This window comes from Simochromis diagramma, unplaced genomic scaffold (genome assembly GCF_900408965.1).
Source record: "Simochromis diagramma unplaced genomic scaffold, fSimDia1.1 OVJJ01000387.1, whole genome shotgun sequence".
NCBI lineage: Eukaryota > Metazoa > Chordata > Actinopteri > Cichliformes > Cichlidae > Simochromis > Simochromis diagramma.
In genome coordinates, this window is record NW_024387152.1 from 3,235,788 (window position 1) to 3,249,969 (window position 14,182).

The 14,182-nt window shown below is 42.9% G+C and overlaps 2 protein-coding genes across 7 annotated transcripts in view; one reads left to right on the forward strand and one right to left on the reverse strand.

Moving 5' to 3' along the window:
• Window positions 1-7,869, reverse strand: part of scn8aa (sodium channel, voltage gated, type VIII, alpha subunit a) — a 48,140-nt gene extending 40,271 nt beyond the window's left edge. For 3 of the 5 annotated variants that reach the window (XM_040047624.1, XM_040047619.1, XM_040047625.1), the window contains exons 1-3: window positions 7,661-7,868; window positions 4,607-4,940; window positions 92-210 (exon numbers count right to left, since the gene is read on the reverse strand). In XM_040047624.1, coding sequence (XP_039903558.1) covers window positions 92-210; window positions 4,607-4,885 — 398 coding nt within the window. In that variant the 5' untranslated portion in view covers window positions 4,886-4,940; window positions 7,661-7,868. Of the gene's footprint in view, window positions 1-91; window positions 211-4,606; window positions 4,941-7,182; window positions 7,627-7,660 lie in introns of those variants that run through there. The other 2 variants (XM_040047623.1, XM_040047622.1) reach the window with 2 other exon arrangements.
• Window positions 7,796-13,439, forward strand: LOC120743782 (transmembrane protease serine 12). Of its 2 annotated transcripts, none has more exons than XM_040047633.1 (5): window positions 7,796-7,925; window positions 9,863-10,046; window positions 10,206-10,483; window positions 12,342-12,484; window positions 12,574-13,439. In XM_040047633.1, the coding sequence occupies exons 1-5, from the start codon at window positions 7,916-7,918 to the stop codon at window positions 12,808-12,810; spliced, it is 852 nt and encodes a 283-aa protein (XP_039903567.1). In that variant the 5' UTR covers window positions 7,796-7,915; the 3' UTR covers window positions 12,811-13,439. The 2 variants fall into 2 exon arrangements, with proteins under 2 accessions (XP_039903567.1, XP_039903566.1); XM_040047632.1 differs by lacking the exon at window positions 7,796-7,925 and adding an exon at window positions 8,530-8,707.
• Window positions 13,440-14,182: the final 743 nt, after the last annotated feature.

Here is a 14,182-nt window from a genome sequence, read left to right on the forward strand (position 1 = left end):
GCGAGCAGAGAGACAGAACGCATCATGAATAATACACGTAAACAGGAAACCTTTTCAGTCCCAGCAGTTTAGAAACCATTTCAAAGGATATGAATGTATCAAAATTTTAATAGCTAATCGCCTAACCGGATTAAAAGGACTTATTAAGTACAAGGCAGGTGTGGCACTAAAACGGAAGATTGTCTTCCCTTTATTTAGCACTATAAATGTCTGTGGAGAGAAGAAACAGAGAGAGAGAGAGAGGGAGACAGTTAACAATCAGAAAGATTATAAATAGACAAAGAACAATAGCAAGGAATATTTAAAAATGTATATGTCATCCTATTTGAAACATTGTGAAAACATTTTCTGCAAGGCATACACGGCCAGTATGCGGACGATAAATAAACAACGTGCATTTGGTCATTTAAGTAAAATGCTGCTTTTAAACAAATGCAAATAAAGTGAGAACTGCTGGCAGGATGACTGTGTGTTGTCCCAGAATCTCAGTGCTGCACCGCCCACTGTGGCGTCTTTAAGGGGAAGGAAACGGGCAAAACCGAGAGGAGCTTGCGAGCCACTTTCTGTGGATAACCTCATAATTGTTTAAATAAAACATGGCGATTTGCATGAAACATTCATGGAACTGTGCATTTGCACAAGTGATACGGGGCCCTTGTGCTTTTAACAAGGCATCTCTCACTCCACGCTAAGCCTCCGAAGAGACACCGACAGTGGAGTCAGGAGGGAGGGAGAGGAGGAGGAAAGAGGAGAAGCGGGGCGGATGGGTGGGGAGGTGGGAAGCAAGGCGCCTCACGGCGGTGGCGTCACATGACCGCGTGTATTTTGTGCGTTTTGGACAGAAATAAGGTGCGTGCCCGAGTTCTTACTATGACATAAACGTCTGAAAAAAACAAAATGACGAATGCGTCCACTTACAAATAAGACGGATCACCCCTGATGGCAATATTACCTAAATGAAGGGAGACGTCAGCACAGTTTCAAATGACTGGACCCACTTCCTTCCTCCAACCTTCCTCTCTTATTATAATTATAGGTCAGTGCAGCATCTCCCTCATCATTAACACTGTCATCTACCAGTCAAGACAATCACACGCTTGGAAATGTCCCATCATGACATTTCTCTTAAACACAGCCATCGTGCACATATGTAGGGTACATATCCATGACTCACAAACAAATGCATAATTACACACATCACAAGCAGCAGCAGCAGCACCACAGCACAATCAATAACCACCACTGTCACCCTGACACACATGTCCTCCACAGCTATCCATGAAGCGCTTTTTTTTGGGTAACACATGACAAAAGTGCTGCTGCAAAGCTACTGAAAATTTCATAATCTAGAGCTGAGCGAGGAGGAGAGGCAGAGAAGGCGAGGGGGAGTGGAGAGCGAGTGAAGCAGGCAGGCAGGGAGCAACTGTGGCAACAGCAGGCTGAGGAGAAGCAGGGCACGAGGAGCCAGAACGGGGAAGCTGGGCAGAAGACGAAGAGGAGGACGGGAGGGAGGGGGGGATGGGTGGGAGAGAGAAACCAAGAGCGGCTTCGACACAGAAGCTCGATCCAGCAGGCAGGGCTGCAGCATCTGCATCCGTGAGGGCCTCAACAGCCATTCGGCGACCCCCTTTTTTTGACCCTTGTGGCAAGCGATAAATGGGCTGCGTTTATGGCGCCTTTAGCCCGAAAGCCCCACAGTCACAGAGACATTAATATATGAATGCTATAAGGCCTTCCTATGAGATGCCCATGCATTCCTTGCCGTGCTTTCGCCCTGTTTATGCCATTTGGTGTGCAAAAAAATATATTTTTGCATTGTCTCTAGAGGCATGCTGAAATATTCCTGACAATGTTATTAAAATAGATGAAAATTAAACCATTACTGTAAGGTAATATTACTGTAAACATCTTTAACCAGTCCACACAAGACAAAATGCTGCGTTTTCTCCGATATACATCCACTGACATGATGGGGCAAGAACTTGTGACAGGGGTGACTTCAGTCATCTTATTTTTGAGACGCTCTGCTGTGTCTGTGGCAGATCTTTGTCCTCAGCAAAACATGTTTTGGTTATCTTGGCTGCAGCATGAAGGACAGCAAATGTGCTCATGCATCCTTGCACATGTTGTCTGTTTCATCTCTGTCCTCTCTTCATCTCTCCCTCCCTCCCTTCCTTCTATGTCCTCTCCTTGAAATCTTTCGCCGGCCTTGAACAGTGATGGCAACCACGACCCGGCCTAGCTCAGCTCAGCGTGGCACAGCCCTGCTCGGGCCACCAACCAGGCGGAGAGGGCCGTTGCTGCGTCATCACCTAGCTAGCCTCCCGGCCTTCTGTCTCAGCTATAAGATGGCCTAAAAGAGTCACGAATCTAGATTTATCTGGAAGATGAGGAGCAACCTTCCTTTACATATATTCCCCCTCATCTTTCTGCACCTCCTTCCTGCAAGGGAGCTATCCAGATGCAACCTGCCACCTCTCAAATGACAAAGACACACAGGGCAAACGTTCTCCCATCAAGGTCACCACCTGATCTGGTGTCACTGCAGCATCGGCTCCCTTTGGTATCAGAATGACACTAGATTAGGGGCCGTAATTAGATTTGCCTGAAGCCAAGAAGCAAAGACAAGAAGCAAGAGCAGAAGCGAGGCTGCACGGCTCACGCGCATGTGTGTCATTAATATGGAACATGTGGGGGGAAATAGACAGGTGAGCTGCATGTAAGCAAGTGAACAATCAACAGTGCCGTGGATCCCTGGACATGTTTGCCACGTGTCATCTGAATCGTGTCTCCTTGTGTGCCGGACTGGTGCGTTACATAACAGTCAGTGTGCACGGTGTAAAGACAGAGAGGTATAACACGGAGACAGACGGAGAGGAACGCTGATGCTGATGCTGTGCAGCCAAACGCACACACGCACAATATCTAAACAAATCTGTTCAGGTAACGATGACGACTAAACACGCCATTACCCTCCTGTTTTGTCAGGGAGGGTTTGCTATATTTTGAGATACTCTGTGTGGACCGAGGTTTACACAACGCCGTTGTCAAAACGTGCAGCAGTTTTGAAATGAATATATGATCGAAGGAGACCGTCTTGAACGAAAATGCCAATTTTGTTATATAACTTTTTTTTGACTATAAATAGACAACAAACAACGCTACCATGGTAGAAGGTTTTAGCCTTCACTGCTCGGTCCTATTATGAACACACGAGCATCGAACTCACCACAGTACACCTTGCATTTGCACTGATGCTTAAGGAAAGGAGAGAACAGCCATTTTATGATAAATTATTCTCGCACTCCTACGAGTACAAATGTAGAACTCTTAGAAGCATCTTTAGCTCTACAGCTTTCCACAATACAGTTTCTTTATAGTTTTCAATTTTGAGCCTCTAATTCTCCCTTTTTCAATATCTGCAAGCCGTGTCTTCTGTTCTTTAAGTTCGGAGGCTTTTGCACAACAAAAACAGTTGAGTGAAACAAATGCAGTCTCCAACAGTTTAGGCTAACAGGTGCACATTAAAAGACTGTCAAGGTCACCTGTTTGTCCTCACACTGAGGACGACCAGACGTCAGACATGACAGAAACCCCAGAGAGACACGTGTCTCCTTTAAGACGACCAGAGTCCTCTCAGCCTGCTGCTGCTTCTCTCTCCTGCCACAGATTAATTTTTCAACAATTAGGAAAGTCTGTCATGTGGAACAACGGTCTTTCAACAGTAACTGCTTCTGACCTTTTCCCCAAAGCCCTGTGAGCACATTGGAGATACAGCAACGGCCCACTCAACAGCTCGAGAGCTCGGCTCCAACACTCCCCAAAGGTCTTCGAGGAGCAAAACGTAATTACCTCCCGCAGCCTAATTATAAAATTAAAAATAACTGTAAACATAGCACCCCTGAAAGTCAAGTGTCAAAAAACCCCTAAAAAACCCCACAGTGACTCTGCTGTCTGCGTCATTTCCGGTCATAACTTGTGACTCACTTCAACATAATGAAGTTTCTTATCTACTGAATGCTGTCCAAACCAATTATGTACTAAAATTATGAATGTCTGAGTTTATCTGATGTAACACAACGTCAGAAGGATAACAACACAATCACAATGTCTCAGGTTAAATTTTACTACAACCACTACAGTCAGATGCTACAACTATTTCTTCCAGATGCCACGCAAGCCTTGGATTTTTGTTTTAAACTGAGCTCAACTGATCACAATCAAATCTCTCAATATGAAAAACAACATTGAAAAAAGATCAAAAGAAAAGTGTTTTATGAAAAAAAGAGTGCAAACACAAATCAGGCCAAGCACAAGGATGGAAAGGTAACAATGATGTTACAGGGTCACATTTTCACTTGCCAAATGCAATATTAAAGGTTTTTGGGAGGAATATTTTGAGCATTTTGGAAGCCTGAGAGCGAGGGACAAACACCAGAAACATTGCACTGCACCAATATTTGCAGCAATGACAGTCAGATACTTTGTTTTAGAATAAAGCCAGCGCTCAATTTGACTAAAATCATTGTTGTGTGTGTGTGTGTGTGTGTGTGTGTGTGTGTGTGTGTGTGTGTGTGTGTGTGTGTGTGTGTGTGTGAATACTCACTTTTTGAGAATTCACGTAGAATGGGTCCAGATCCTCCAGTGGTACCGCCGCCATTCCCTTAGGAATGTCCCCATAGATGTAGGGCAGGCTCTTCCCAGCCTCCAGGTCACTGTTGGGTTTGGGCTTGTTCTCGTCATCGTCGTCACGGTAGCTGCTGTCCTGCTTGGGTGGCTTTTTGTTCTTCTCCTCTTGGATGCGCAGCTCAAGGACCGCCAAAGATTCTGGAGTAAACTTCCTGAAGCTGTCAGGTCCTGGCGGTGCAAGAAGGGGTGCGGCCATGTTTTCATCCTGCAGCTACTTAGTCTTTAGGTTTGTACCATCCACGGTAGCAGCTCTGCGGGAAGCAGGAGGGGGGAATATAACATGAAATGATGTACTACAAAAATGGTGGCCTGAAATTAACAGTTAGCTGGGTGCCCATTTAGAAAGATTACAGAAAAAGGAGACAATACAGCTGCAAAATGTTATTTTATGCACCAAAAGAACAAGAAAATGTTGAGATCTTGTAATGTTAAATATATATATATATATATATGTGTGTGTGTGTGTGTGTAAGCATTTGCAGGCTAACAGATCTCCTCCATCTAGTTTATCTCCATTAAGGAAGTGAGCTGAAGAGAACCATTAACAGACATTTGTTAAATGATCCTCTGAAGCAGCAGAGTGTGTGGTTGACTTAAATAAAGAGAATAGTTTAGATAAGAGTGTTAAAGAGCAACGCATAATGGTTATTCTCATAAGATGGGGGAAATATCAGATAATATACTGAGGAAGCCTTTTGGATGAGAGGTTTTCACAAGCCTAAAGAAGCCCAGTTGCATTCTTATTTCAAGCTTTCTAGTCAACCATGACCTGGATGACTGTGAACCTACACAGATGTGCAAATGTGTAGGTTTATATAAAAACATGCATATTCAGTCATTTCCAACCTTTGAGGAGCTGTTTTACCAAGAAAGAACTCCAAACCAGTGGTATATGCTTCAGTTGATGAATATGGTCGGTTTTGCCATTTCACCTCAGGTTGTGTTTTTTTATTGGTTACATATATTTGCGTTGCCATGGTAAATCAGATGTTGCACAGGTTAACAAACAAATATGTAAATATTAAAGAAGATGTATTTTATAATTAATTGAATGAAGACCAAGTTCCACCTGCACAAAAAATCAAACCACAGCTTTAAAAGTCTCACCCCTCATGACTCTGTTAAACAAAAAGGCCTTACAGTAAAGGCTTTCTCCAAAACGCAAAGAGGGTAACATGACAAATGTTCAAGCTGCAGGAACACCGGGCAGTGCTGAAGCAAAGAGGAAGGAGCTGAAATTAGAGTTCAGTTAAGCCAGACTTGAAAAATTAACGAAATCATTAGAATTTTTGGAGGATTTCTAAAACATCACCCTCCCCTCTCTTCGCCCTGTGTTCCACCTGCTGCTGCAGCGCAAAATCCTTTCATTTCAACAGGAGCAAGGTGTCTGCAGCCTGAACAGGACAGGCGGCCATATTTGAGTCAGCGGGCCCCGTCACTTCCCTGCCTCCCTCTTACATAACAGCGTCTAATTGAAATGTTCGACGCGTTAAAGCTGGCATCACACGGGAAAGACTCCACTCTGCGTGTCCCGACACTCGGTGGAAAAAGCACAGGAGACGTGAAGCAGGTGAGGCGAGAGGTCTGTTTTAAAATGGACACCAGAACCTCGGAGCCTTCTGCTGCGAGGCTGGCGCTGTCCGCTTCAGCACTGCGCGAGCTCATATTCATACACGTGCGCGCGCACGTGAGTGCCTACAAAAAAGGTGCGGGGGGGGTGCACACAACCCTCCGTTCTTTTCTTTTTTCTTTTTCTTCCCCGACACCTTCAGGCCTGTAGTTTATCCTTCAAATCTCCTCGATTATTAAGTCGTGGTGGCAACACTCGTCTCGTTATCTGTCCCATCGGCTGCTGCTTACATCTAAGCCTAGCAGTGCGATCAGTGTCACACAGAAACGGAGAACATTCTGGCATCTTCTCGGTCAAATCAACTTGTTTCCTAAAGGTTTGAATTAGCGAGCCACTGCGTTTCCAATCTATTCCTGTGCTGAGCTTCACAGAGAAGCTGTGGGTTATACTGCGCAGTGAAGTGGCCCGCTACAACCAAATTGGCCAAAGCTGTATTGCTGCAGTGGGAGGTTTACATGTTAAAAATTGTCACGCTGAGGTAAGCGCAACCGTGGATCAAAGTCACGAGTGTGGTGTCGATGTAAAAATAACAATCAGGTACATTTTGTCCTCCCTGTGAAACAGCAAACATGGTTTTGTTTTTCTTGGGGTTTTTTTTGTCCTCTCCGGGATGTTCTGTGCGCTTTTGCGCGTTGTCTTCAAGGATCTGCACCACACCCGTGAAGCCATGTCGACTGCCAAATCAATAAGGCTCTATCTGTGCACAAATAACCCAGGCTGCGAAGCTAAAAGTAACACACAGTCTTCACCACGGCGTTAAACACGACGATTAGAAAACAGCAATGCTCATGTCACGCCAAAATCACCTGGAGGAATGCAAATTTCCCGTCTGTCGGTGATGGAAAGAAGATCGGGCTACTTACATAGCATCAGCCCCTTCTTGAAGCCTTGTGGGGTTTCAAGTGCATCATCCTTTAGTCCGGAGGATATAAAGAAAAAAGCCCAAATTAAAAATAAAAACCTACAAAGTTTTCTGGGCTTCGAAGAAGTCAGACGGCGCCCTGCCTGAAGCCTAACCTATGAGACATTTTCTCCTCCCTCCCCTGTTTTCTAATCAGTACCTCCGATCCTCGGTGAAATGGTTAATCTGGTAAATTCCGACAACAACTGGCTGTTAAATATATTTCCCTCCCTCTTCGCACTGGTTCAGCCGGTAGATGCCCATCGAGCGCAGACACCCTGTTTCGTCGCGCTCGCTCCCCCAAAAAAAGATGCGGGGCAGTGTGCAGCTCTGCGACATTTAGGCTACGCAGGGATAGCCTACCGACGGAGAGAAAATCTGCCCTCACCTACCGACGCGCGCCAGGCTTTCCCCAACGGTTACAAGCGAAGGATACTCACTTCGTAAGCGTTACAATGAATCCAGAGAGCCGTTGCAGGACTGCAGATGTGAAAAAGCTTGGGGAGAAACTGCGGTTGTCGCCATATTGTTGCTGCTACCTTCCCCCTCAGCGCGAGCGGTTTTCCTGCATAATTGATGACTCTCAGCAGAATGTGAGGGAGTGTCGGAGAGCGCGTTTCGTAAAATCGTAAAGGTCATTTAGGCCCGCAGACTCCAAACCCCCCCAGTGAGCGCCTCACAGCACAGGATCAGGGATGATCCATGGTGAGAGACTGTGCGCAGAAAACACGCTCAAGGTTTTTCTGACAAAACGCATTGGCTCACTGTGTGAGCAGTGTGTGTGTGCAGTGTGTGTGTAATGTGTGTGTAATGCAGGAATTTATCATGTGTAGGCATTCAAATAGGGGAGGCCACTACATGTCTGAGATATGGGAAGAAAATAATAGTTTCTTGAAAGACATTAAAGCTGATGAGTGAATGAAAAGACAGTTACGCACACGCGCGCGCGAACACACAACTAACGCCTTAATTGTTTCTCTTTCTCACATGTTCAGTGTTATAAACATTTGTTCACTTATCGTCACATACTTGCAAATATATTATTTAAGCCGAGCACCTCATCTCCAAATGACTGTTTTCACTTACAGGCCTCCTCCAGCACTTCGCCCTTTAATAGCACAAATTTAAATGCAAATAGGCAGCTCTTAATCCGGTAACCTGCCCTCTGTCTTTTTGCTGTTACGTAATGCGCGAGCTCGTGTGTGAATCAATGCAAACGGAGCCTTAAAATATATCAAGAGCTTTCACGTTTCTGTAGAGTAGCTGCTTTTCCGTTAAAACTTTTTTTACGCAGATCAAAAGAGCTGAACGTGCACCTGACGTCATCGGTGGTCGGAACAGTTTCTGTTTGCGATCAAAAATACACACATATATATTTATATTTACATTTATGAAGGTAAAGAGTTGAAACTAAATGGAGTTAAAAGGTTTTCTCCTGTGTCTGAACGTCTGCTATTTGACCGCATTATCCACTTCGCCACAGAAGAGTGAGTACCTGCAGAAGTTTTAGTGTTATTTCTTCTTTTCCTCCACTTTTTAGTAAAGTATTCAGCCAGTTTTTGATTATCAGTAACTTCAGATCCTGTTTTGCGGCGTTTTTTTTTTTGTTGTTGTTTTTTAGCAAAGCCCCTCTTTCTTGGACCCGAGTGTTATTTAGGTGAAATTTTCTAATTTTCTAATGAACTAATATAAGTTTTGTTTTGTTTTGTTTTAAACAGGTGTCTCAGTTCAGCTTTTTGGCTAATATTGAGCAGCTAACTTTACTGGGTCCATGTGCTGACTGTGACTCAGCACTTTACCTGATAAACATTTTATTTGTGTTATGATATGATGAAGTCTCAGTGATACACTCAGTTCACTTCCTCGCTGAAAATGTACTTTCTTTGTTTCTTTACTAACAGAAAGATTAATTAGCACATCACCCGCAGTTTTGCACTTTAAGAAAAATTAAACCATTCACCCACTATTCACTATTATGTGTTATCACAAAAGCAGACAAAAACAACTAATACTACTTTATTCAAATTTTTATATTTTATATATATTCGTTTGGTTTCTATCACCACTGCTGTCACCAAAACCTATATAATCATTGGCTATTTTGGATGTCTGTTGCGCTTTGAAAAATATTCGGTAGCACTTTTTAGTACAGCTCGGCAAGAATGTGGTAATAGGGGGGTGAACAAGGAGAAACAAGCAGGTAACAGTATAAAAATAGCAGGTTATTACCCCAGAAAGTTAATGTTGGATCCCTCTCAGTAATCCAGTTAAGGGGATATTACTAGTATCCAAGTAATGTCCAAGTAATTAAGGTTAATGCTATTATCATTATATGGTAATAGTATCCTAATATGTTAAAGCGTCAAACAGTACTACAATATTATTGTGAGACTACGACCAATATGACCTGTATGTTTGAGTGGTGAGTAACACTAGAAAGGAGCTTTAATTCTTGCTTCTGGATGGATGCAAACTGCATTTCGTTGCCCTGTACCTGTGCATGTGCAATGACAATAAAGTTGAATTCTATTCTATTCTATTCTATTCTAATGTGTTTTTCACATTAAAATGAAAAACACATTTAAAGTTTACGTACAATTCAACTTAAAACCTTTTTTTTTTTTTTTTTTTATCTTTATTAGGTTGTGGGGAACGGCCTCTTTTTGGTCCTCCAGATGCTTCTCGGATCGTGGGTGGCCGGGAGGCTCCCGAGGGGGCGTGGCCATGGCAGGTCAGCATCCAGATCCAATACAGACACCACTGTGGTGGCACTATCCTCAGCAGCGTCTGGGTGCTCACTGCCACACACTGCTTCTACCATCACCTGTGAGTCCCTTAAAAGTAACAGTTAGGGCACTTTGCACAAATAATTGGGGGAGAGGGGGTCTTTACCGCAGCGTTATTGGCGTGAAGGTAAACGCTGACAGAGTCTGCTTCCATTTACCTATATGTTGTTTTTTTTTTACTCTTTTCTTTTGTGTCCAGACGGATCGGCCTGAGCCATTTTCGTGTGGTGGCAGGACTAAATACGCTATCTTCTCCAGGAAAATACGCCCAGGTCCGCTCCATCAGGGGAGTGAAAATGCACGATGATTACAACATTATCACATCCGATAACGATGTGACGCTGTTGCTGCTCAGCTCGCCCTTTAAGTTCACCAACTACATCCAGCCTATTTGCCTTCCTGGTGATGTGATCCACGAGGCCATGCTCAACCTCAGCCACTGCTTCGTCAGTGGATGGGGAAGCACCTATTACAAAGGTGGGAAAGGCCAGAGTTACTATTTTAAAATAAGAAAAATTTGTATTTAGTTTAGGGCAGGGATGTCAAACATAAGGTCTGGGGGGCAAAACTGGAGCCAATATGGCCCATTTTACATTTTTGGAAAAAGTGAATGATAAATTTTTGGACTTTTAAACTTATTTTTATAAGTTTTACAACTTTACATGCTGACAAAGACCAACAGCCACACCCATTTATACTATATCAAAGGAGCTAAGTAATAGATAAACAAGTAAATGACAAAAAAGTTTGTTTTCCATTTTCTACCATAGAAATTTTAGTTCAACAAAAGAACATTTTTGAAAATTAATAAAACCTGTTTGTTGTTTTTGTAAATAGGTAATAGGAGAGTCTGTACAGTGAGATAGCAGAACTTTTTCTTCAATTTTACACATTTATCAGGTAGAGAAACAGAGATTTACTACTGAAGATTTACTTTTTATCTTTTATTAACACATGTGAATGTGGGCTCTGCCAGCTCCTGGCAACACAAGTCAGATGAAAGGTTAAGAAAATGATTGAAATAGCTGAGTTTATTGATGTCAACCAAAGCATGCAAAAAGTGAAGGGGTTCTGAAGTATTTGCAGCTGTATTATCTGTATGTCCGGTTTTAGAAGTCATCAGTGCATCAGACAAACTTCTCATCCTCTGGAAGTTTAATGTGACAGCAGGAAAAGTTTACAAAGAGAACGATGAGAAATTTTAGTAAAGGTGAAATGAACTCCACTGGCAAGTGAACTCAACATCTACTTGACTATTATGTGGCTTGCAATGCTGCCTTTCATAAGTTCTTATCAACAGAGATAATGCACGTTGCTGAATATTAGAGCTCGTCTCAGCCTTGAAGCCTACCTCATAAGATGAAAACTAGAAAACTTGATGTTGTGAAGCTGGCATGTGTTGAATACCAAAAAGATTTGCCAGGGCAGTTGAACTGGCTCTTGAAGATTCTCAAGAACATCTTGAGATCTTGAAGGCTGCTACTCAAAATACAGCCCGCTGGTTTTCAGAGGATTGTGTAGAAATCCAGAAACTTCTAGAAAGTCAGAACCAGCCTTCCTCACAGTAAAGACCAAAACGCAGAAAGAAAGAAGAAAGAAACACTTGGAGTTCCTGATGCTACAAAAAGAAGGAGAAGAATTGCAGATTCTGTCAGATAAGAACGACTCCCAAGGCTTGTTTGCTGCACTGAAGGCAAACTGTGGTGATGTTACACCGGTGACATCTGACAGGAGATATGAAGGACACCACTGAGTGATGAAAGGAACGGTTTTAGAACCTCTTTAACACAACTTCAAGTCCCAGTTAGAGCTCGGCTGTGTATATCCATTTCAATGGATGAGCCATAGAAAGCACTCAAGGAAACTAGGAAAAGTCGGGTATCAGGTCAGGCTCTTATATCTCTACAACAACTCCTGGAAACAGAAAAGATCACACTGAATAGAAAGAAAGAATCAGTGAAACGCCATATGGAGATCACTGGGATGCACTCTGAAACCTGAGAAGTGCAGAGTTGTCAAATCAGGTGTTCATGCTGCGCAAGGCATTTGTTGACCAGATTACAGGGCCTCACAAATAAGGTGGCACATCAGCTTCGAGTTGGGCGGTCACTCAGCGCAACAGATGTGGAAAACTGTCATTTCTAGGGCAGGTCGCACAAGTGTGGCTATCACAGTCTAATCTACAACTGAGTCACAATGGGCTGCTATTGAATATATTATATCATGTAGATACTGAAAGCATGATTATTTTCCTCTGTTTTTAAATGTCACTCTCACATTACGTCACATATATTAATAAAGTTTTTTCAAAGCATCTTTGGTGTGTGAACTGCAGGCCCGCTGACGAACAAACTGCAGGAAGCTGAGGTGGAGCTCATCGACAGACAAACATGTAACCGGGTCACCTGGTATAACGGCATCATCACTGAGAAGATGATCTGCGCAGGACTGGAGAGCGGAGCAGCCGATTCCTGTCAGGTGCTGATCCTTGGGTTTTGTTTTTGTTTTTTATTAAGTCGCTACGGGCTGGTTGAAAGAAAACTTCACGCTGTTTGTGTCTGCTTCAGGGTGACAGCGGGGGCCCGCTGCAGTGCTACAGCGAGAATCAGGATAGGTTTTATCAGGTTGGCGTGACGAGCTTCGGAGACGAGTGCGGACTTCCTCTCAAGCCTGGGGTGTACGCACGAGTCAGCATTTTTTCAAAGTGGCTGACTGCGAGTCAGACAGCGGTAGCAGCATCTGTCCACAGAGCGAGCACGGGAGTCATCGCAGCTCTGCTCGCTGCTGCTTTGACGCTGCTCTGAAACATCCAGACTGGCAGCATTAAACATCCAAACTAAAGCAAACGGCTCTGAACGCCACACGCTTATTTTTTCATATACAGTTCATAACAACAACCCTGTTAGAGCTGTCAGAGCTTTTTTAAAGGCACAGGAGAGCCACATTTCTTATTCAGCAGCTTACTTTGGAGTGATGGTGTAACTTGTTGTCAAGCCAGAAACGCTCTGATTGTTTCACATGATATTTCTGTGTTTATTAATTTTCTTTGTACAGCATGTAAATACAGACAGAGACACATGTATGTGATGACATATGCATCGTCTTAAAATGAGCTCACATTTTCTAACACGTTGCTTTTGTCATCAGTAATAGAAGGAGGGTTAAGACGTGCTAATAATGGATGGTTTTTATTTCTCTGCTGCAAGGAGTTGTTTCCTTTGGAGAGACGAGTCCATTAGAAATACGACAGCTGTAATATGACTGAAAGGCAGCTGCTTCCTTGGAATTCACTTTATTGGCGACATTTCCACAACAACTTATCTTGCTTAGATTATCTCATAGAGTTTTTAAGGCACTCAGCAGAAGAGAGAAGAGCTTTTAAACTCCTGAGTGGGTACAAAAAAAAAAAGATGTCAGAGCTTTTATTTATTAGGAAGACCAGAAGTTTTCTTTTTTTTCCTAATAAAAGCTTTAAAACATCCAGAAAAAAACTTTATTAAGAGCGACAGATTGTATTAAGATGTTAAAAGGCTTAAGTTTAATTCCTGGATTAATGGCATGTCTGTAGGTGATTATATAAACGTATTAACAGCCTGATTTTAACTGATTAGCCTGATCTAGATGGTGTTTTTAAGAAAGCTTTTCTTTTAAGAAACACATTTCCAGTGTCAAATAAAACTAAATTATTCTGTTTCAGAAATCTAATTATTCTTGCATTAATATATATATAAAAAATAAATGAATAAAAAAGTAACTAAATACACAGCTTCTTCCTTTCTGATACTACTTTGTTACACTGCAACAGGTCTAGACTGCTGGGGTCTTCCCATGATGCATTGTTTCTTTTTCGCTTTCTTTGTGTTTCCACTCTGCATTTAATCATGACTTATTATCAGTCTCTGGCTCTCTTCCACAGTGTGGTTTTATCGCTCCCCCTGCCCCTCACTCTCAAACGGGCGTAGCAGAAAGCTGCCCTTCCCTGAGCCAACCAGAGGTTTCTTCCTGTTAAAAGGGAGTTTTTCCTTCCCACTGTCGCCAAATGCTTGCCAGTAGGAAGTCGTGCAATTATTGGAATTTTCCTTATATATTGTCGGGACTTTACCGTAGAATATAAAGTGGTTTGACGGGACCTTTGTTGCAATTAGTTGATCATCAATCAACTATTAACTATCTGTT

Excerpts from the sequence above, each read along its gene's own strand:
- LOC120743782 (XM_040047632.1), top strand. The coding sequence starts at position 8,635 with ATGGAGTTAAAAGGTTTTCTCCTGTGTCTGAACGTCTGCTATTTGACC. Across the intron at positions 10,484-12,341 it reads GGGAAGCACCTATTACAAAG|GCCCGCTGACGAACAAACTG; the intron begins GTGGGAAAGGCC and ends TGTGAACTGCAG. Across the intron at positions 12,485-12,573 it reads GAGCAGCCGATTCCTGTCAG|GGTGACAGCGGGGGCCCGCT; the intron begins GTGCTGATCCTT and ends TGTCTGCTTCAG.